Source organism: Equus asinus, chromosome 11 (genome assembly GCF_041296235.1).
Source record: "Equus asinus isolate D_3611 breed Donkey chromosome 11, EquAss-T2T_v2, whole genome shotgun sequence".
NCBI classification, from domain to species: Eukaryota; Metazoa; Chordata; class Mammalia; order Perissodactyla; family Equidae; genus Equus; species Equus asinus.
The window spans coordinates 71,709,000-71,731,725 of NC_091800.1; the positions used below are offsets into that span (position 1 = coordinate 71,709,000).

At 48.5% G+C, this 22,726-nt stretch overlaps 2 protein-coding genes across 12 annotated transcripts in view; one reads left to right on the forward strand and one right to left on the reverse strand.

The window, feature by feature from the left end:
- Positions 1-16,313, forward strand: part of FARP1 (FERM, ARH/RhoGEF and pleckstrin domain protein 1) — a 288,920-nt gene extending 272,607 nt beyond the window's left edge. For all 4 annotated transcript variants that reach the window (XM_070520054.1, XM_044779783.2, XM_044779785.2 and 1 more), the window contains 8 exons: positions 4,774-4,842; positions 5,080-5,169; positions 6,222-6,304; positions 6,386-6,498; positions 7,337-7,503; positions 12,203-12,310; positions 12,797-12,948; positions 14,736-16,313. In XM_070520054.1, the coding sequence (XP_070376155.1) occupies positions 4,774-4,842; positions 5,080-5,169; positions 6,222-6,304; positions 6,386-6,498; positions 7,337-7,503; positions 12,203-12,310; positions 12,797-12,948; positions 14,736-14,817 (864 nt within the window). In that variant the 3' untranslated portion in view covers positions 14,818-16,313. The remainder of the gene's footprint in view (positions 1-4,773; positions 4,843-5,079; positions 5,170-6,221; positions 6,305-6,385; positions 6,499-7,336; positions 7,504-12,202; positions 12,311-12,796; positions 12,949-14,735) is intronic.
- A 1,035-nt stretch (positions 16,314-17,348) lies between these two features.
- The window catches only part of STK24 (serine/threonine kinase 24), a 113,733-nt gene continuing 108,355 nt past the window's right edge, over positions 17,349-22,726 (reverse strand). For all 8 annotated transcript variants that reach the window (XM_044779787.2, XM_044779789.2, XM_044779786.2 and 5 more), the window contains one exon: positions 17,349-20,451. In XM_044779787.2, the coding sequence (XP_044635722.1) occupies positions 20,233-20,451 (219 nt within the window). In that variant the 3' untranslated portion in view covers positions 17,349-20,232. The remainder of the gene's footprint in view (positions 20,452-22,726) is intronic.

Below are 22,726 nucleotides of genomic sequence, written 5' to 3' on the forward strand. Positions count from 1 at the left end.
TTAAAATATCCTCCTTCTGAAGTGGCTTCCTTCCGCCTGGGGACAGTTAGGAAGACGCCTTGAACTTTACAGTTTCATTCCAAAACTTTGTGTTAGAAGGAGAGAAAGCAATCCTGTGACCTCATATTTTGCTTTTTCTCCTTTTTGGTTGATTTGCTTATTTACTTTTTCCCTACCATATTCTGAGAGGGTTTGAGATAGCTTATTTTATTTTTTAAAATGTAGGTACATGAAAATGGAAGATAAAGAAAAATTTTTTTTTACAGAATTGGGTAAAATGGTGATATAAAGCCAGAGAAAAAGTTAGTGCGTTGAAAGCATGCTGTAAATTCTGTAAGCATGAAAGATATTTTTTAAAGATGCAATTTTAATTAGGAATTAAAATAACATTTTAGCCAGAACACGATTCTGGAAGAGATGCAAGTTCATTTACACTATTAACCTTCACCCGCCCAGCACCCTCCCTGAGAGGTAGGTCGTTCACAATGAAGCAGGGCCTCGTTACCCAAACACACTCCTTCCAGGCCAATGGGAATTTTAAAAATACAGCGTAGCCAGCCCTTTTACAGTTCTCTTCCTAAGAAGCAGTCATTGCCCAGGAATCAAAAGTATTAGTTGCTACATCTCATCAAATCTCTGTATGGGATCTTTCTCCTATAACCTCCACCTTTCAAAGTTCAGGAGGGAATTTTAGCCTCTTTGATCTCCCTTAATCTTAAGGCAAGTATCCAGTGTGTTGGGGGCTTCTAGTCTTATTTGACAGGTAGCTGCCCTGGAGACATTAAACCAATGTCACTTCGGGAAGATGAGGGACCTCTCTGGGTACTGGGTTATTTCTGTCGGCAAGCCTAGTTACAAAACTGACCGGAAAACCAGCTGTGAAAGGCTGTCAGCAGAGTTATATGCTAAGTGCTGGGTGGAAATGAAAGCTGGGATTTGCTTTAGCTCTGCTGGTGAGAAAATTCTGCCAGGCCTCAGCACATAACAACCGCATTTACCATCCACACGGACCCCTTAGTAAAGGAAACACTGAAGGGAACAGATTCCTACACTCTGGAATCAGTGTAATTTTCTCTTAACTTTAGATGTTATAAAATATTTATCATATTATGCTACAGAGCAATAACATACCATTTGTAAAGAATTTCTTATTTTGAGGAAAGGTTTTCATGGTGCTATGAAAAGAGCCTCGCATTGGAGTAGGTGGCCCTGGGTTCACATTCGAGCTCCACCAGAGCTGGGCTGTTTCACCTACGGGATTGTTCCCTCTCTTCTGTAACATGGGGATCATATCCTCTCCCTTGTAGGTCATAAGGATCAAATGAGATTTCATGTGTAAAACTTACACAATAAATATTAACTGTCTTCCCCTTCCCCTCCCTTCACTTATTTGAACAGACTAAGTGTACACGTGTTGTACTCTCAGTGACACACAGCACAGCATTGTAGGGCATCATAAGCATTTCGCCAGATACGGGCTGTGTCACCCACTAATGACCAAGTGATCTTGGTCAAATTTCTAATCGCTTTGGTTTTCAGTCTCCTCATCTGAAAAACGGGGGTGATAATATGGAACTTACAGGCTCAGGTACAGAGCTAATATAAGCACCAAGCACACGCTGGGCACCTACTCTGTGCTAAACAAAGGGAGGCCAGTGTTATTTATAAAGGTGAGGTCGGAACTGGGTGCAGGCGGCTCACTGCAGGCCTGCCTCATGTCCAGATTCTTCTGCTCGTCAACCTGCTTCACAGCCATTCATTGTTTCAAGTCAACCCCGAACGCAATGGGAAGGAGGGACAGAGGCCCTCAGAGGGGGCGCCTTCTACGGTGGGGCATTCCAGACACCAAGGCTGATGGGTTGTCACGAATTAATTTTAAATTATCAAATAACCTAATGGGTGGCAGGAAGGCTCTGACAGATTTGTCTACAGATGGAATTTTAAAAATTGAGACTTAAAGATGAGCAGATAACTTTGGAGAGGCCCCCTCAGCTTCCTGCAGGCTCATTCCTAGCATGGATCTCAGACATGATCCCACTCCCCCTTCTGCTGGGGTCAGCCTGAGGCGGTCTCATGTCCTCCAAGGCGGGCTTCTCCACTGAGGCCAAAAGGCCCCAGCACACTGTGGCCTGAGCCAGGCCCCGGGGGGTGTTTCTCATCCCAGGATTGTGTGTCAGAGAGAGTTCTTCAGGGCCTGGCCTTCCAAGTTAGAGTGGCGTGTCTTCATTAAACAGAACAGAAGGGAAGCAGGGACTGGAGCAGGGGGCTCATTTGGTTAAAACTCCAGGGTCTGAACATCTTTGGATTTCATTCCAGAAGGAAGCAGCTTGACCTTACAGATATTAGCGGCCTTTTCCTTTTTTCTGTTCCACAGTTAAAAAAAAATTCTAGGCAAGAGACATTTTCCATCTCCAGCCCTCAGGCATTGACATCTGCGTCCATAGCCCTTCCCCTCCCTGCTGTGGGTGCCCTGGAAGGCAAACACAGACCAAGCCCCTTGTCTTTCCTTTGTGATGAGTGCCTGTGCCACCCTGCCTTCTCCTTCCCACATCCCGAAGATTCGTTGGAGAATGCATGTGTTCCCACATCAGATGTGCGAGGTGGGAACAGGAGTGATAGCAGCACGTTAGGGTGCCCGCTTCTCGTTCTCTGTCACCCTTCAAGGATGAAAGCAGCCCCCAAATACTGTTTCCTCCTATCGCATTGTCGATGTGTGATAGCATCCATCCCGCGGCCCTGCAAGCATTTATTCTGTGTTGCTTTGTTGATCGCCAAAATATGTCTGTTAAATCGCTAGCAGATCGTTTTTGATCACATTTCATAAAGGACCAAAGAAAGAGTTGAGTCAGGCTACGCAGAAGTCTATGGGATCAAAATGAGTTGGCTGAGTCCCTGTTCTTGGCTCACGAGCTGTCGTGGGCACAGAAAAACCTTGTGGCAGGCGTTCCAGGGATCCGTGCTATGTAATAAACTACCCCAATACTCAGTGGCTGAAACAACCATTCAGCATATGTCATGGTTTTGCAAGTCAGGAGTTGGGCTTGGCTCAGCCAGGTGAGCTTCTGTTCCGTTTGGCATTGACAGAGCTCCCAGATGGGCTGGTCTGGAGGGTCCAACGCTGACACCCAGCAGGGACGGCTGGAGGCCGGGTTCAGCTGGGACTGTGCACCAGAGAGGCCATGAGGGGCCTCGCTAGCCTGGGTTCAGGGTGGTCTTACTGCTTACGTGCAGCTCAGGGTTCCTAGAACAGGTGTTCCCAGGGACAAAGCAGAGGCCACGTGTAGTGCTGTGACCTAGTCTGGGAGGTCACACAGCATCACTCCCGTACTTTATGGGTCAAATCAGTCACCAGCCCACCCACATCCCTGCGAGGGGCAGAGACGCTGCCTCTATGGAAGGAATATCACAGAACTTGCAGCCGTGTTTTAAAAGCAGTACTACATGGGGCCGGCCCTGTGGCCGAGTGGTTAAGTTCGCGCGCTCTGCTGCAGGCAGCCCAGTGTTTCATTGGTTCGAATCCTGGGCGCACACGTGGCACTGCTCATCAAACCACGCTGAGGCAGCGTCCCACATGCCACAACTAGAAGGACCCACAACGAAGAATATGCAACTATGTACTGGGGGGCTTTGGGGAGAAAAAGGAAAAAATAAAATCTTTAAAAAAATAAATAAAAACATAAAAAATAAAAGCAGTAGTACGGAAAGGAGATTGGCAGTTCCTCAGTAAGTTAACCATAGAATTTCCACATGACCCAGCAATTGAAAACAGGTGTTCAACAAAACTTGCACACAAATGTCCATGGCAACACCATTCACAGTAGCCACAGGGGAAACAACCCAAATGTCAATCAGTGAATAAATGGATAAATAAAATGTGGTATATCCATACAGTGGAGTATTATTAAGCCATTAAAAAAGAAGAAAATTCTGCTCTATACCACAACATGAACTTTGAAAACAGGCAAAGGGTAAGAAGCCACACACGAAAGGCCACATATTATGTGATTTGATTTATATGAAATATTCAGAATAAGTAAATCCAGAGAGACAGAAAGCAGACCGGTGGTTGCTCTGGGAAGGGGAAATGGTGAGTGACTACTTAATGGGCACGGGGTGTCCTTGTGGGGTGATGCAGAGGTTCTGGACCTGCACAGTAGCTCTGGTTGCACAATGTTGTAAATGCACTAAAGGTCACGGATGGTAAATTTTATGTGTATTTTACTACAATTTTTTAAATGATAGATTTTTTGTTGTTGTTTTAACGTAGCCTGGAATGGTCTGTGCCCCTAAAAGTTTATGTCCAGGAGAAAGAGCTCCTTAGACAGCTTTGTTTGTCACTCCTTTATCCTGGAACACAGGTCCTGGGTTTTGAGAAACAGAGCTTTAAGTCATGGAGAAGATTCCTCTCCCCACGGCACTCGCCTATGGCTTATCCATCTTCCCCATTCTCCTGCTCGCAGCGGGAGGCCCATAAGGCCTGGGGGTTAAGCGCATAGTTGTAGGCCGAAGTGTGACCCAGCCCCACCGTGCAGGCTGTGCAACTGTGGGCACGCCATCAGGCCTCTGTTAGTGGAGTTGACGGTGGTCCCTGTTCTGAAGGTCCCTGGGAAGGAGAGGAGCTTAGAGACGGCATGGCAGAGCATTCAGTAAACAGTAACTATGATGGCTATGACTTTACCCTGAAAGGGACCCTGGTGCGAGGAAGCCAGACTCTCTGCCTCGGGCCGGGTTTGCATGCTCCCAGCCAACTCTCAGGGTCTGTTTTCTCCGCAGGAATTCATTCGCCTGGGAAGCCTCAGCAAGCTCTCCGGGAAGGGGCTCCAGCAGCGCATGTTTTTTCTGGTAAGTGGTGAGAGCTGTCTGTCTTCACTCTGATCCGTGGTCCATGCGTCACAGGGCCCGGCCTCGGCTGCCCAGGGAGGGGGCATCTGGAAGGCAGGAGAAGCAGCCCAAAGCTGCTCAGCTTGGATTTGTTGAGATCAATGAATTGTCATGCAAGATTTTGAAAACATACTCTCTGCACTTGTTGGTTTCAACGGAGCCCGTTCATCTCAGCGGCACTTGTCCTTGCTCCTTTAGTTCAACGACATCTTGCTGTACACGAGCAGGGGGCTGACAGCTTCGAATCAGTTCAAAGTCCATGGGCAGCTCCCGCTCTACGGCATGACCGTGAGTATGCGCCGTGGCTGTGGGATCAGGGGCCTTTCTGTCTGGCCTGCCTACAGATTGCAGGCCAGGCAAAAGGGAGCAAGAGCCAGTGATGGTGACAGAAGGAAGGAAAAGGAGGGGCTTGACAAGGAAGCGAGAGCATCACAGCTGCCATGGGAAACCTGGGCCTTGTTAGGTCTCCCCTAGAGGGGTTCTGGGACATGGCTCCTTCTCCTGCAAGTGGGATGCACAGGTATGTCCCTTCTAGAGTCAAGTGAAGAGGCAAGCTGACGGGCCACATGTGTGGATTTGCCTCTCACTGCCCCGAGCCTGGCCTCAGGGACCCTGAAAGACAGTCCTCCCTGCCCACATGCAGTTACAGAACCCACCCCTAGACTAGGGAGCCACCTGTCCTTCGCCAGAGACGTGCCAGGGGACAGTCTCCATATTCTGAGACCCTTGGGCGGCAGATGCAGACAGGGTGCCCGTCTGCACAGGATTATTTCCCTAGCTTATACCCACACTCTCCTCAGTGGTTGCAGAGGGAAGTTTGTGGCCTTTGCCAATAAATTCAACGTGTTTTGACCTTCCTCCTGCCTTTCCAATTGTGATATTTTTCTGATTTGGAGCCCTTGTCCCTCACAGTAGCTTGTGGTTCTTCTGAGCCCTGCTGAGTTTCACCACCACCTCTCCAGCATTGGCCTGTAGCCAGTTTAGTGAATGTGTGAAAATGCATTGAAGGGGGCTGGCCCCATGGCCGAGTGGTTAAGTTTGCACACTCCGCTTCGGCAGCCCAGGGTTTCACCAGTTTGGATCCCGGGCACGGACATGGCACCACTCATCAAGCCATGCTGAGGCAACGTCCCATATGCCGCAACTAGAAGGACCCACAACTAAAATATACAACTATGTACTGGGGGGATTTTGGAAGAAAAAGCAGAAAAAAAAGAAAAGAAGATTGGCAACAGTTGTTAGCTCAGGTGCTAATCTTTAAAAAAAAAAAAAGAAAAACAATATGCATCGAAGGTCTCACTCCCTTTTTTGCAATAATGTCATGAACACTTGTCTCACAGATAGAGGAAAGTGAAGACGAGTGGGGCGTGCCCCACTGCCTCACCCTCCGGGGCCAGCGGCAGTCCATCATCGTGGCCGCCAGGTAACTCAGGAAAGCGACCCCTCAGCTGTTTACCCTTTTGTCTGCTATTGCCTGAAAACCTGACATCCATCTCTTCTTCAGTTCTCGGTCCGAGATGGAAAAGTGGGTCGAGGACATACAAATGGCCATCGATTTGGCGGAGAAAAGCAGTGGCCCCACTCCCGAGTTCCTCGCCAGCAGCCCCCCTGACAACAGTAAGTGTGGAGAGGGAAGCTTTCCCAGTGCAGACCCAGGCCCGTTGCCTCAAGGAATTAGCGTGGAGAGGGGGCCAACTCTGGCTTGCAGAGGGAGGGTGTCCTATTGTAACTAAAATTACCTTCCCCATGGGCCTCATAACCCTGGTTTAAAGCTCAAAATCAAGGAACTTCCTTTTTCTAAAAGTAAAACCGTTAAAACAGTGTGAGGGGGCCGGCCCGGTAGTGTAGCAGTTGAGTTCACATGTTCTGCTTTGGCGGCCGAGGGTCCACTGGTTCGGATCCCAGGTGCGGACCTACATGCTGCTTGTCAAGCCATGCTGTGGCAGCATCCCACATATAAAGCAGAGGAAGATGGGCATGGATGTTAGCTCAGGGCCAGTCTTCCTCAGCAAAAAGAGGAGGATTGGCAGTAATTAGCTCAGGGCTAATCTTCCTCAAAAAAAAAGCATGAGGGAGCAGGCAGGTCATCTTTTCTGGGCCAACATTGCCATTTGTCATACAGAATGTCAGCGTCTAGGAGAGAAAACAAGGCCATCCACGGTCTGGGCAAGTGCCGTGGGCCCAGCACCCAGATGTGTTAGGCACTCCCTGGCAGAGGGGCAGAGGGGCTTCTGGGCTAGGGGGATGCTCCCAGATGTGGAGCCCTGACAAGCAGAGGGGCTGGTGGGTCCCCAATAAGCAGAGGGTGGCTAGTGTGTGCACAGGGTTCCCCAGGGCCAGACTGCTGTGAGCCCCCCAACCTTCTGTCCCAGTCAGCAGCTGGGAGGGGTCAGGAAAGGGGTCCTTTTCCTGGCAAGCAAAGATCAGAAGCACTGCCTTTTGCCGCATCCTGCAGAGTCCCCCGATGAGACGGCAGTGGCCGACCAGGAGTCGGAGGATGACCTCAGCGCCTCGCGCACCTCGCTGGAGCGCCAGGCCCCCCATCGTGGCAACACCATGGTGCACGTGTGCTGGCACCGCAACACCAGTGTCTCCATGGTGGACTTCAGCGTGGCCGTGGAGGTACGGCCGCCAGTCCAGAGGGCGGGGTAGGGGCAGGGACGACCCTGTCCTTCTGAGCATGCGCGCTCAGCCTCGCAGGCATTTCTCTTGTCGTCTCTCCTGGCCTTCAGCTGTCCGCACTGCAGCGTATATAATGGTCATTTTCTTTTGTTCTCTGGGCCGTCTCCACCGTCGTCTTCCTCCCGCGGAGGCAGCCCGAGGGCCCAGGCTGATCCTGCATTTAGCTGTGTGACACTAGCGGCCAGGGGACGGCCCGCGCAGTCGCATCCTGGAGCCCCTCCCTGAAATCGGGTGCGAGGAGGCAGGGTGCTCGGAAAGCTGGTGTCGGGCCACGTCCGGTGTGGTTCAGGGAAGAACCCGCGGGACACGGCCTCTCCGGGCGGGCTCTGGGATTCGTCCCTGAGACTTGCCTTTGGTGATGGGCTCTCCCCAGATTGCGACTGTGAATCTTCCAGAACTCTCCAAACCCCATTCCCCATGCATTCTCCAGTCTAGGTCCATAATCCCTTCCCTTTCAGAAACTGTCAAACCCAGAAAGCTCAAGAACCGCAAACTTGTCCTCGTATTCCGTTGGCAGCAGAGCCTGACTTGACCGGTAGGAGGCTGTTAGCAGTTTCCTCTGCGTGTTCTTGTTTCACTATAGGATCATGGCGTGTTTGACGCTGGGCTGCTGCCCCGACCCCGCGGCGGGGGTGCCATATAGCAGAAGCCCTAGATTATCTTGGTAAAACCTGTTAAGCTCCGAGTTCCTAAACACACCTGGCCTAAAAAGTGTCACATAAGGGACTGTGAGCCAAGAACCATGGTTTGTTTGCCTTTTGAACCGACAGCGTTGGGAATGTGCCGCATTTCCTGATGGATAGCCCATGAGGATTCTCAGAGCTGGTTCTCTGGACGTGACCTTTGCTTCCACAAGCTTCTTGTATTGTTTCTCTGCTGCAGACGTGCCTGCTCTTAAAGCATCAAGGGGATGCAGCCTGGGCAGAGGCCCTGGTGCGGGGCTCCCCAGGCTGTGCCTGGCCTGCCTTCCTTCTCTTCTGCGCCCCACAGGGTGGGCCTCTCTCCTCCTGCTGGGCTCCTATACTAAGCAGTCCGCTTTCCCTTCTGCTGGGTCTGTTTGCAAAGCTTGCCAACTGGAGATTTCTTCCAGGGGATGGAGAATCTTTCCAGCATGGAGGGAGCAGGGAAGAACCAGGGAAAAAATACCTGATCAGATCTCATCTGTCCGGTACAGTCCAGTGAAGCTGGTGGAAGTGCAATGCTGTGAGAGAGGTCGTCTGCCTCCCTTTATACTGACCTGATGTGTAGTCAGGACTGTCAAGGTGTGGGAACTGGGTGGGCTTGAAACCTCCTTTTTAACCCTGGAGGCACGTAGACCATTCAAGAATGCAGCAAACGCACTTAAGGCAGGCCCTGGGCGGCCCAGAGACACCGCCTCAGGCCCAGCTCTTTTGGGGTGACAGGCCTGCACAGCTGCCGTCACACGGTCAGTGAGTGTGCGGAGCCGAGTCAGCACGCTGTGGCTCTCGGGCCCCATCCTGCCCACCCCCTGGGGGGTCCAGCCCAGGAACTAAGCAGGGGTTTTACATTTTTGAACGGGTACTACAAATATCTTTGATTTGGCCAGAGGTGAGGACCAGGAGATCGGAAGGAACGGCAGTGAGAGGGAGAATCAGGGGTGGGGACTGTTAGTTCCCTGTGGCAGCACTAACACATCATCACAAACTGATAAAACAACAGAAATTTATCCTCTCACAGTGCTGGAGGTCATAAGTCCAAGATCAAGGTGTTGGCAGGGTTGGCTCCTTCTGGAGGCCCTGAGGGAGGATGTTTTCCAGGCCTCTCTCCTGGCTTCTGGTGGTCACCAGCAATCCTTGGTGGTCCTCAGTTTGTGGATGCATCACTCCAGTCTCCACCTGTCTCGCTTGGCGGTCTCCCTGTATCTGTGTTAAAAGGTCCTCTTCTTATAAGGACACTAGTCATTGGGATTAGGGCCCACCGCACTCCTGTAGGACTTCATCTTAACTTGATCACATCTGCAAAGACCCTATTTCCAAATAAGGTCACCTTCACAGGTAATGGGGCTTTGGACTTGAACATATCTTTTTGGGGGGACACAATTCAATCCACAACGAGGACTGAGCCCTCTGCGAGTCAGGAAGAGGGAGGAGCAAAGAGGCTCCCCTTCCATCAGGGAGTCTAGGAGGAGAGAGCACTGTGAAAGGCAGCGAGGAAACGGGCATCAGCTGGTTCTGGGTCAAGGTTGATCTCGCCCATAAAATCAGCAGATGAAGACTGGGGTCAGGCGGGGACAGCGTAAGGGTCATCTGCATAGACATAAGGGTTCAGGCTCTTGAGAGCAGGGTTTAGGGGCTCTTTGACCCCAGGAAGAGACTGACGTGTATCAGAGTGAAGCCAAGGGAAGCGAGAGTTTCGGTGGGTGGGGTTGGCAACCTCAGAGGCCACTAGCACAATGGGAGCAAGGAAAGAACAGTGGATACAATTAAGAAGCATCTAGTCTACTAGGGTGGCAAGGCCAGAACGATTTTTTCCAGAGAGTTTATACTCTACTCTGGGTGTTCCAGAAAGGATCTGAGGTGGCTGGCAGAGAGTAGAACATTCTCTTGAACCTGCCTTGGAAGAAATACTGGCCAAGAATCTGGTTGATCAATAAAGTGTGTCTGCTGCCCAGTGGGACTGGCTCTTGTTCCAAAGTTAATTGCATCTAAGAGAAAGCTCTTTTGGACTCTATCTGAAGGGACTTATTTGATTCAGTATAAAAACATGAAGGACAGTCACGTGCCCCCTAACATTTCAGTCAACGACAGACCACACATACGACAGTGGTCCCATAAGATTAGTACCATAGATCCTAGGTGTGCAGTAGTCTGTTATCTAGGTTTGTGTAAGTACTCTATGATGTTTGCATGACGATGAAATCGCCAAATGACACATTTCTCAGAATATATCCCCATCGTTAAGTGATGCATGACTCTGTAAGGAGAGGAAGGCGTGCTCCTCTCCTTGCCTCCGCAGTGTGACTGGCATGTAATCACGTGGGATTTGCAAAACCATCAAATCCCCAATTCTGGCTGCTGCATCACCTGCGTGGAACTCAGAGCACCCATTTTCTTGTGCCTTTCTGCCAGAGGGTGTGTGGCAGACAGACAGGGTGATAGATGGTTGCCTCTGGGTGGGGGGATGGGACACTCGGCCTGGGATGCCCCCTCCCATTCTGTCTGCAGTGTCCCCCTCAGTTCAGCTAAGCCCCAGTCCTCAAGGATAGGCTGTCCCCTTCCTGCGTTCTCTCAGCTTCACTCAATGTTCATCTCTCTCTCCCTGTCAGACCATGAGCAACTCAAGGGCAGAGACATTTCAACTCTTTTCATCTGAGGTCCTGGCATAGGGGCTTTACTTACATGGTACTGAAAAATGCTTATTGGATTAAGCACAAAAGTACCAAAAGGATAGAATGAAGCAAACTTGGGTATACTTTTTTTTTTATTGTGGTAAGTTTGCCCACAACCATTTTTCAGTGAACAATTCAGTGGCAGTAATTACATTCACAAGGTTGTACGACCATCACCAGCCCCCATTCATCTCCTCTTTGAGTCTTCCTGGTAATGAGCTACCAGTTTATCAGGGAGGTGGGTAGCCTTCTCAGTGTCCTCTGAGAGGTGACAGTGAGGGGCTTTGGAGAGCCAGCGAGGTCGTGCATCCTCCCTCTGCGTTGGGCATCCCATCTCAGCTGCCTGGGAGTTCAGGCCAGTGCTCTGTGCCAGCAGCTCCTGCAGGCCTCAGGAGACCACAGGATGCCCTGGAATGCCCATTTCTACCAGTTTAGGCTTTGTCCAGCTCCTGGGGAGAGGTCACGCTGGCACCTGGCAGAGGACGGGGCCCAAAAGCACTCTGCTGCGGTCCAGCGCTCCTGCCCAGGCCAGGGCCACTAGATGGCGGTCAGGAGCTGCTGGTGCGGGGCTCACGCTGGCTTACTGCTGAGGGTGAAGGATCCTTTCCTACAACCGCCATGCAAAGCACCACCGATTGGGCGCCTTAAACATATTTGTCTCACGATTCTGGAGGTCAGAAGTCTGGAAACCAAAGTGTCAAAAGGTCCAGGCTCCCTCGGAAACCTGTACGGGGGGATCCTTCCTTGCCTCTTTGAGTTTCCGTGGTTTGCTGGCCATCCGTGGTGTTCTTTCGCTTGTAGCTGTGTCACCCCAGTCTGTCTCTGTCTCCACAAGGCGCTCTTCCCTGTGGCTGTTTCTGTGTCCCGCCTCTTCTTTAAGGACATCAGTCCTAGTGGATTAAGGGCCCACCTCACCCTAGTTTATATCCTCTTAACTAATTACACCTGGGATGACCCTATTTCCAAATAAGGGCACATTCTGAGGATCTGGGTGTCCGGACTTCAGTGTATCTTCCAGGGGAACGTAATTCAACCATAACACATGACAAGAATTAATCAATCAGGCTCATACCGTCCACCTCCCAAGGGTCTCTCCACCTACCAGGGAAAAACACCACTTTCCTAAGTCAGCTGCAGGAGGCCTGTTCTCAGAACCACAGCCACTGCCTGTGGGCCCCGTCCAGTAACCACACTGGGAGTCCCACTGGACTGTGAAGACCGGGTTGTCCTTTTCACAGGACCTGGATGTACCCCCCACTGGTGCTCCTTACAGGCCTACTTGTCTTTCAGAATCAGTTGTCTGGGAATCTGCTGAGGAAATTCAAAAACAGCAATGGGTGGCAGAAGCTGTGGGTGGTGTTCACGAACTTCTGCCTGTTCTTCTACAAGTCACACCAGGTCAGTGCCTCGCACAGGGCAGGTGGCCCTGTGACCTTTGGGATAAGGCACTAAGTGTGCCCACGCCAGGGAGGGGAGGGCCTTTGGGACCCGCACACAACACGCTCCCTTCTCGGAGGGCGGGCAGGCAGCCTTCCTCTGGAAGGATGAAGAACTTTGCTACTGAGCAGCCCAGCCAGGCATGGAGAGAAGCCAAGGGTTGGAGGGGGTCCTACCACAGGCCTGCTGGGGAAGGGCAAGTCTATCAGAGACCCTCAACTCTTAAGGGAAGGTTGCCATCCATTTGCTGACATATCCACCAGCCTTGAAAAGGGCCATTTGTCTGCTGGTTGAACAAGGAGGGAGGTGACTTGATGGCTCATGTCCTGGCCGGGATGCACTAGCTGGACCATAGCACATTGGCCAAGACCAGCTTGCCCAGAGTTGCTGTGGGACAAGAAGGCTGCAGCCACCTCTCCAAAGCCACCTTCTGTTGACCCTTTCCAGGACAATCACCCCCTGGCCAGCCTGCCTCTGCTTGGCTATTCACTCACCATTCCCTCGGAGTCTGAGGACGTCCACAAGGACTACGTGTTCAAGCTGCATTTCAAGTCCCATGTGTACTACTTCAGGGCCGAAAGTGAATACACGTTTGAAAGGTAATGTCCCCCTCTGCACAGGCCACCTGCAGAAAAAGGACCTCTCCCCTGAAGAAAAGGATTCCTTGCAAGCTAGTAAGGGGCTACGGCTCTCCCAGCAAAAGCTACTCACTGCCCATGGGGGGGCCTGGGGGTTTACACCCTTCCAGAATGTGCTTTCATTCTAACCCTGCCAATTGCTTAGAATAAAATTATGTCCTGAGATCTGTGGTCCCTCTGCCTGACGCGAGTTCACTTCTGTCCTCATAGAAGAAGTGGAACCAGGATTTCCCGTAATAGCATCAGTCCTTAACCTGTACAGTGCCAGTTAATGCTACACTGTGCACTTGTCAGTCTCTGATGTGTGTTTCTGTCTCTGGCTTCAGCAGCTGTTTAGTCCTAATACTCCTGATTGGGCTATGGCCAAAAAGGCTGTTTCAGGTCAAAAGACCACACGAGAAAGGGGAAACACCCTAATACTGCTTCAAGTTACCTTATTAGTGAGCCTGCCTACATGTTATAAAGAGACCCAGGAGCAGCAGTCTTCATTTAGCCAAGAAATAAAGAAAATGGAGAGCCAGGCTATCACGTTTGACTAGTGGCTTCAGTCTGTTCCTAAAATTCAAGTACAAATTCTGGGTTTCTGGGAACTGCATCCTATAGCAGGACAAAAGCAGCTGTCACTGCTGAACCACCACCTTGGTGGGGGGGGGGGGGGGTCCTTAGGCCACAGACTAGACAGGGCAGTAGTCGCCACCACCATTTAGGGAGAAACTTCTCTCCTGGACCCGCTGTATGGTAGGACAGGAACTTCTTCCCTCACCACCAAACGACACTGAACCATGAGAGTTTCTAACGGGCCGGTTATGACCTGTGCACAATCCCTTGTAAGGTTATTTCAGTGCAAACAGCACAGCAGATTAAAACCCAGTCAAAGCCTCCCATATGATCCCCAAACAGCAGCCCCTGAGCTCTGCTGCCTGAAAACCCAGCCCAGGGAGAGCAGTTCTCAAACCTGACCCTGAACTGGAAACCTCAGAGTGAGGGACTGAACGCGGGAGCTGCATTTATCCAAGGTGGGCTCTTGTCATCATTGTGGCAAGGACAGTTTAGCCTTGAGGGGTAAGATCCTAAAAAGACCTGTGATTAGGGAATTTCTAAAGCCATGCCATCAGCTCCATGAAGGTAGGAACCTTGACACTATTGACATTTTAGACCAAATAATTCTCTGGGACGGGGGGTGAGGGGATCCGTGCATTGTAGGATGTCCTGCAGCATCCCTGGCCTCCATCCATTAGACACCAAATGTCCCCAGATATCTGAAAACCACGACATACCGCAAATAGAAGTATAAAATGAACTCCCACGAAGCAGGATGGGCCGCACACCACTGTCCGTGAGAAAGATGAAGAGGTGGAGCTGTCCTAAACAGCCAGAGGTCACCTCGCCTCTCACTGCTCTAAATAGGGTGTGCTGCCGCGTCACCTGGGCAAGGCACGTCCATCTCAGTCACTTTGGGCACTCTCTAAAATGAGCATGGCCAGGTCACTGGTTCTCAAACTGTGTTCCTCAGGAACACCCCGAGGAACCCTTAACCTGGCTTTCATTTACTTGGGTGTTACCCGTTCATTTGAGAACTCTTCTTTGGCTAAAACGGCAGATTACAAACCAGGCAGTATTACCTCAGGCTGTGGTTTTACAGGTAGTGACGGCCGAGTGTCATGAGGCTGTTACAAACGAGAGAAAAAGTCAGAGGCGGGATTTTATAAGAAGCAGCCCTTGGCAGTTCTCTTGCTTTCTTGTTGTAGGTGGATGGAAGTGATCCGAAGTGCCACCAGCTCGGCCTCCCGTGCCCACATTCTGAGTCACAAAGAATCTCACGTGTACTGATGGCAGGACAAGTTGTTGATTGTTCCAGCAGTGGCTGCTTTCCTGGAAGACGTCCGCTTTCTTCTGTATTAGTGAAGCCTAGTAAAATTGGTCCCTGTCTGGAAAACAAAAACATGGTGTTACAGCAACTCTCATGTCTCTGCAGAACCGTGTTAACCTTGTCTTTTCAGCTGTTAATTTCTCGTCTGAACGGAACAGTGCTCCCACCTCCAATGCTGGTGGCGGTTTCGTCTGTCATTCTCTCGGTGGGCTGTTTTTAGCTTGTGCCAGTATTAAAACCTTGTCGTTAATATAGTGCCAAATGACATTTTTTCCCTCTACAACTGCACCTTAAAAGCAGTACAGACACATCCGTTCACCAAAAGACAGGGCGAGTGCTCTTCTTTTTCTTAAAGAAACTTTTATTATTTTGATTTATAGGCTGCTGCATTTTAAAAAATGGATTTTCCAGTGTTTGCAATACACATGGCACAATCTTAAGCAAAAGAGATCATTTTCAGATTTCGTTTTTTTCAATCTTTCTACTTTTATAATAATAGGAAGTTAGTAGGATTTACTTCTTTGATTAATAAGCAATTTCCAGCACACTACGTTCCACTTTGGGGTTTCGTGCTCCAGTGAAACGCTGGTTACCAGACCTACTTCTTGGCGCAAGTTGACCAAATTGTTTAAGTGATTACTATTTACAAACTGTAGCGGGTGGTTTTCTGTTAAGAGAAGCAGAAATCCAGTGTGATATCTGCATTATCACTGTACTGTGAGTGGTGTATACGATGGGGAGATATTAAGCTGTGGTGTTTTGCTGTCTGTTTCACAAGCATGAAAACCTGTATGTCAGAAATCAGGGCCATTTGTGGTATGTTACGTTATGGAGAGTTTTTGTGAGCTTCCGGTGGATGCAGAAGCACTGCGAGCAATGGTGCGCGGTCCCCGGCACCCGTCATTCATACTTATCTCCTCCTGCAGCTGTGGTTCGGAACTGCACATGCAATAGTAGTATATATTGTACCTGTCTTCAAAAAACATTCTTTCCTCCTTTTTATACTCATTCCCCCCAGGCATGGGGTACCGACAGTATGACATTGCACATCCTTGACAGTCGGACTACACAGGGAAAATGGTTTCTGGTAACTGCTGGGCCCACTAGTCAGAATCTGTTTGCCTATTCTCTGTGTGGATCGGGTGGCTGCTATTCCCTTCGTATTGTTAAGCCCTATTTGTTGCAGCCCCCAGAGGGGGCGACCAACCCAACAGTCCTCTCCCAGTGCCCTGCACCACAGCTGGGAAAGCCCCTCACGAAGAAACGCAGGTCTGCCCCGACTCTGTGGAGCTGTGACTGGTGGACGTGGAAACAGCAATGTACAGATGGACGAGTAGCTTGAGATGCGTTAATCATTTGCCTTACAATATGTACCAGATGGTTTTAAGTACTAACAAAAGGGAATAAAAATACCTCACGCCACAATCCAGCATATTGAAGTTTTAAGGCAAACCAACCAACGTCGTCTCTTGTCTTTCTTTTCATCTAATGCGGGTGGGTTGGAGAGGCTAACAGTGCTGCCTCTGCCGGGGAGGGGCGGAGTTGGCGGGTCACGGCGGGTGGGCGGGAAAGAGAAGAACAGCCTCAACTGCTCATTAAGACAAACAACGTGTTTTGGCAAACTTGGTATTTTATAGCCTATCTGTTCCTTCCAACTTGGTACTGGGGAAGCAGAACATTTCTAGGAGTCTGTCAGTGGCTATAAAAGACAAGGACTAAAACCCAAGGGATGAGAGCAAAGCAGATAGGGAGCTGTCTTCCTCTGTGAAAGGGGCTCAGTAGACAAGCCAGTTCCCTGAGGCTTCCCTACATCCAGGGGCAGCGCCACCACCCTGGGAAGGGGAAGCCTGAGCGCACTGGACCCCAGTCACCAAGCAGCCAAGATTGCAGAGGCAGCATCAGGAATTCTCCCTCCAGAAGTCATCTGTCACAAGGCTTGGCCATGATGAGGCGGTCTTCTACTTCAGCACTTCTGAATGATTTCAAACCATCTGAAGAACTTCTGGTTCTGATCTGGCACCTCCGTGTTCCCCTGTGCCTTCAGAGAAAACAAGCCTAAATCATGCGGGCAGTTGAGACCACTCTCAAGCTGCCAGGAAGAGAGGGCGGTGCAGAGACTCCCCCTTAGTCCATCCGGGCTGCTGTAACAAAAATACCACAGACTAGGAGGCTTATAAACAACAGAAATTTCTCTCACAGTCAGGAGGCTGGGAAGTCCGAGATCAAGATGCCGGCAGACTCGGGTCTGGTGAGATCCTTCCTCCTGGTTCACGAGACAGCAGTCTTTCCACCATGTCCTTACAGGGCAGAATAAGGGCACTAATCCCCACTGGTGAGGCTCCACTCTCATGACCTAACCTCCCAAAGGCCCCAGTTCCCAATACCAGTACACTGGGCGTTAGGATTACAAATATAAATGGGGGGGGGGTGGTGCCGACACAACAAACATTCAGTCTATTCCCTCTACACACAAGACACAAAATCACACAGATTGTTTTCTGTGAACTTTATTGACCCTTGCATGGTACAGTACCTGTGCTTAAGAACACACTTTGAGCACTCCCCATTTATTGCCATATTTTATAGCGGAAATACAGAAGCCGTATTTTTTAAGGAAGGAAATATAAAAACGCTTATAAACAGACTATATGTTTTGCCAAAAGAAAGGTACAAAATGCTACATGAAGAATCGAACTAGACACTTCATAAGACCAACTCGAGAAGAAAACTGTTGGATTCAGAAGGTGTGTGGCACTTGTTACATCAACACAATCATGAGACTGGCTCTCTGAGGGTGCCAAGGCACTCCAAACCACACTGGTGGCCACTTTGCTTAGTGCAGACAGCTGAGACACAGAAAAGACGACTTCAGAAAGGCATAAACACCCAGCCAGACACAGTCAGCCCACTAACTCTGTTTCTGAAAGACAGCAGCTGTGCTGTGTGAAACCATCTCCCACATGAGCCAACCACCGCGGCCTACAGTCTCTAAGTGGATAAGCTGTTAACTGCTGGCGTTTGGCATCAACGGGCTTCCAAGTGTCAAGAAGTCCATCTTGAATGCCAAGCTCACAGGTCTGGCAAAACACCAGCAGCAGGTGACACCGTCTGAGGCCGGTGCCATGGTAGTTCTGCTACCCGGGTCTGTCTTAATAAAGACTTGGTACACAAAATGCTAGACTCCTTGGCTAAATAAGATGCCCTTACAAACACACCGGCTGAGTCTGGGTGTCTACAGAAAGTAACAAACCAGAAGAGACTGTATGGGGACGCAATCCACTGTTAAAATCCAGTCAACCCACATCTTCCCCAGGAAGCTTCATCGACAGAAGATGCTTCCAATAAACTGTAAAAGAGTAATTGGTTGCTTTATTCGGGAGACGGCATTGTGTGTTATAGTCTGGTGTGTGCAGAATATCTAGTAACCACTCACATCGACATGCTTAACTGGAGTCCAGGCCGCCCACCAGCACAACCAGCCCTCTGTCTGAGACCGGCTTCAGCAGCTAGTCTTGATGCCACTGTCCATTTGCAAATGTGAAACTCTCAATCAGAAAGCTGCCGTCTATGTTCGTCTCTTAAAACCAGACAAGCAGCACATTTGGGGGAACCCTGCTTCATTTCTCTGAGTGATTCTTTCTCCGGCAATGGACAAACTGATCTTTGGCTTATGCCTCACAAAGGGAAACAAACAGTTCCCTCATACAGAATACTCTAGAAACACAAAATGAAATATTCTCAAGTTCTATTGTTCAAGTTAACATTCTTGCTGCAGAATAACATGCACAATAAGAATTAGCAATTCAGTTCTATTTCCCCTAACCAAAATGTATCCCTTACACAAATTAAGAGCTCAACCCAAATCTACTTCTAATAAAAAAATCATGATTTTAGAGTTTAAAAACTAGACGCCCTTAACAAAGCTAAACAATATTCACCCACTCAAATGTCACCCACTCAACAGGCCTCTGTCCTCTCCCTCTAACGTCCAGGCCGCTGGGCCCAGATATCTGACCTTTCACCTCAAGTTTACCCAGTAATTTCCTTGCTTCGAAAAGTCCTTTGTCTTCCCCCTCAAGAACTGCTCCTCCAAAAAGAGATGACAATTGATGATTCATATCAACAAATATAAAAGAACACCACGTGTACTCAGACAGTTAAGAACTGCTGCAGGAACTCTATTTCCCATCCCAGAGACCCAGAGATCATTTCCCTCCTTGGCATCTAAGGCCTTGCCCCAAGCCAAGAAAAACAGACACCTGGCTGACAAACTAGCAGACACTGGCTCCTTTAAGAAACAAAACCACCCTTAATCGAGGTCTCTGGGAAGAGAGGGCAATTTTACAAATCAGCAATATTCACCATATCTACTCAATGACCAATTTTTTAAAAGTTGCATAGTGAACTGACCTGGACATTCAGCATTTTGAATGTGGGCACTTCTTCCTGGAGCCTGCTGAAATGTCTCATCGAACACACACACACGTGCGCGCGTGGCAGATGCACTGCCCCCTCAAGAGTCACGCTTCAAGGAGAGTATGCAAAATAAGTGTGTTATAAAATTTATTTGTGTAAGCATTCAGACATTTTTAGGTGGGAAAGATGATAGGCAGATCTCACTACAAGGTGCAACAGAAAATCATACTGCAGAGGATGGTACAGCCGGCGAGGACTGGCAGTGGCACAATTCCAAACAAATGGTGGACGAGAGCACTTCATCGGGGAGAAACTTAAAATAATTTAAAGCTTCATGAGGCAAGATATGTTCCAATTTAAAACACTAAGAAATAGTACCATCGATGAAAACGGAAATCAACTTCTAAGTGTACCAAAAGGGCTGCTGGGCAAACAAGAGGAAAATTTGCATCTGTTGAGGTACAAATAGGAGTGTTTCATAAGAGGGGCATTAATTATTATTAATGGCAAACCCTGCAAATACAAAATAAAACCCAAATCACTGATCACATAATTCAAAATTTACAAGTAATAAAGGCAAGGCAATAGACTCAAGTTATGGCCTGTCGAATATTTACTCCACTGACATTATCTACAGAAGCACTTGGCCAATTTGTACACAGTGATTCCTTATGCACGCAAAAAGAGTTTCCGTAAAAATGACGCTATATACACATCTGTACACTGATCCACCAGAGTGAGTCTCCATCTCCCGGGGAGGGGAGTCAGCAACTTAAAGCAGGATACCTGAGGTTTCATTTCTTCAGTTGCCTTATTGTAATCCCAAATATACATTTCAGGGTTTGTTTTGTTTTGAAAGACACTTTCCTTGATATGTGCACTATGGTTAAAATTAAAAACAAGAATCATAATAAAATGATCGCTTGAAGGAGCTGACCCCCCCACCCCATCTGGAGACTTCATGTGGCCGAGCCCCGCGAGGAAGGCCTGTGTGGCCCTGGACTGGTGGCCACAGCGGGGAGGATGGGCCCTCGATGGCGCACCTCTTCAGCGGAGTCAGCAAAGGCTCTCGTTGACTTTTCAGGAGGAGGAGGATGAAGAAGAAAAAAGGAAAAACAAAACCCCAAATGCCAAGGGAATTTCAGTGGGATAAAGTTCCTCCACCACTTAGAGAGTATCTAGGAAAAAACAGAAAGAAATACAGGTAAATAAACATCACTTCTCTAAATTAAATTAATTTGCAAAACTTGAAACAATAATCAAAATCCTAGTTTTTATGGATAATCCCAAGTCATAAGAAATTAAGTGGAGGAAGTATCAATAGGTTAATTATTACATAAGGAATTCATAAAAATTAAGAAAATCAGATTCCAACACAACTTTTCATAGGTTAAATTCACTCGTAAAAGAACTAAAAGTATGTAACAAAAAGTGAGAACCTGTTCAGCGTCCCAGGAGTAAAAAAAGGTGTGAATAAAACAGTAAATGATAGACCTTTACTCACAATCAACTTTTAAAAATTGCAAAGTCAGTAATACCAGTGACACAGGAAGATTCTGGGGACGCACATGCACGGCCGAGCTGAGCAACTACTTCTTAGAATCATCTCTTAGGTTTTTTGTAATTATAATAATTAGAAAACAACTCTGATGTCCAATAATAGAGAAATGATTAAGTAAATTAAGCAAGCTGAATAAAAATACAGATTAAAAATTGTAATTATATTTAAGCAATATGAAAAATATACACAAGTTAATAAGTGTATACAAAATTATGCATGTATAGTAGTTTTACATGCACAATTTCTTTATCCTAAATAAATACCAAAGAATGTCCAAAAAACTATATGCGCACTATAATTTGCAGAAATGTAAAAAACTGGGTAAGTTCATGATTGGTATATAAAAATGGAAGGCAATGCACCAAGAATGATGATGATAATGATGATCAGGCTAAAGTGGTGGGACCATGGGTACTTTTCGGTAATCCTACAGTATTGTCTTGTTTTGCAATACAAAAAAGGGTCAGGGTGGGAGCTCCCCTCATGGCCAAGATTCCCTCAGCCACCTCAAAACTGACCCCAGTCACAGGAGATGGCCAAGGACGAGTTTAATGGGACTCTTTGCAAACATTCAACCTAGAGCTTCTCTTTCAAGGCATTTAAAATACTTGGCACTCTCCCAGGGAACAAATGATTACATAAGATCTTCTTGAAAAGCATGCTTTAGCCACAGATCCTAAGACTCACTTTCAAGAAATATAAATGCCTCAGTCATGGGAAGAGTTGATGCCACACAAAAGGATCCACACGTTCATTCACACTAATACAGAGGGAGCCTTTGAAAATGCTTCAGACAAAAATCCGCTCTCATTCTTTGAGGTGAGCTGCTGAAGTAATGCCGCGGGAGAAAACGGGTCTGAAGCATTTGCAATGTCCACCGTGGTTTGGCAGCATCTGGGTGGGGACACACAGGAAGAGCTTGGGGAGCCCAAAAGGAGTCAACAGATGGCACCAGCCAAGGCCTGAAGGGACCAGGTAAGGACCCCAGGAGTAGGGTCATCTGACGGTGGAGGAGGAGAAAGGGCTCACACGTCACAAAGGGAAGAAAAACAAGAGAGAAGAGTCTGAAGACAAGAAGACACACAGACCCAGTATCGCCAAAGCACTAGAAGTAAAACTGAACCACACTGTAGACAGTGGGGCATTGTATTTGCATCATATGTGGTAAACACTCACCACAAGAAGCTCCCGAGCACCTGAGAGGCGAGTTCACAGTGAGATGTGCCGGTAGTAAGTGTTTAACACAAACCAGACTGCAAAGACTTAGTACTAAAATGGACGAGAAATACCTTACTGATAACTGTTTACATTGATTACATGTTGAAATGGTACTATTTTGGATGCAGTAGGGTAAGCAAAATACATTACTAGAACTAATTTCACTTGTTCCTTTTTTACCTTTTTTTTAATGTGGCTACCAGAAAATGCAAAGTTCTATGTGGCTCATATTATCTTTCGATTGCACAGTGCTGGTACCGATCGCCTTGTGTCAGCAACTTAAGGAGGGACACAGAGAGAGAGGGGACAGGAGGCACCCTCAGGCTGAAACAGACGGAGTGCACTGCCGTCACCACAAGGCTTCCGGGCACGAGGCAGCATCGTGAACTGGCACGGGGCACAGCCACCCTAGGAAGAGACCACACCTGCATCCATTCTCACTGAACTCTCCGAACCCAAACTTCAGGCATTTCTAGACACCTGACTGGAAAGCATGAAGCCAAACAGAGAGTTACAAACATTTGGCCACGGACTATACTTCTCTGGCTGATAATTAGGCTGCGTCATCAAGAGCAGACAGATATCTTGAAGTCACTCTGTATTTATGTGGCAAATGCTACAACTGCACAAAGTTCTATGGTCCTTCCCAGAAGTTTCCAGATTCATATTATTCA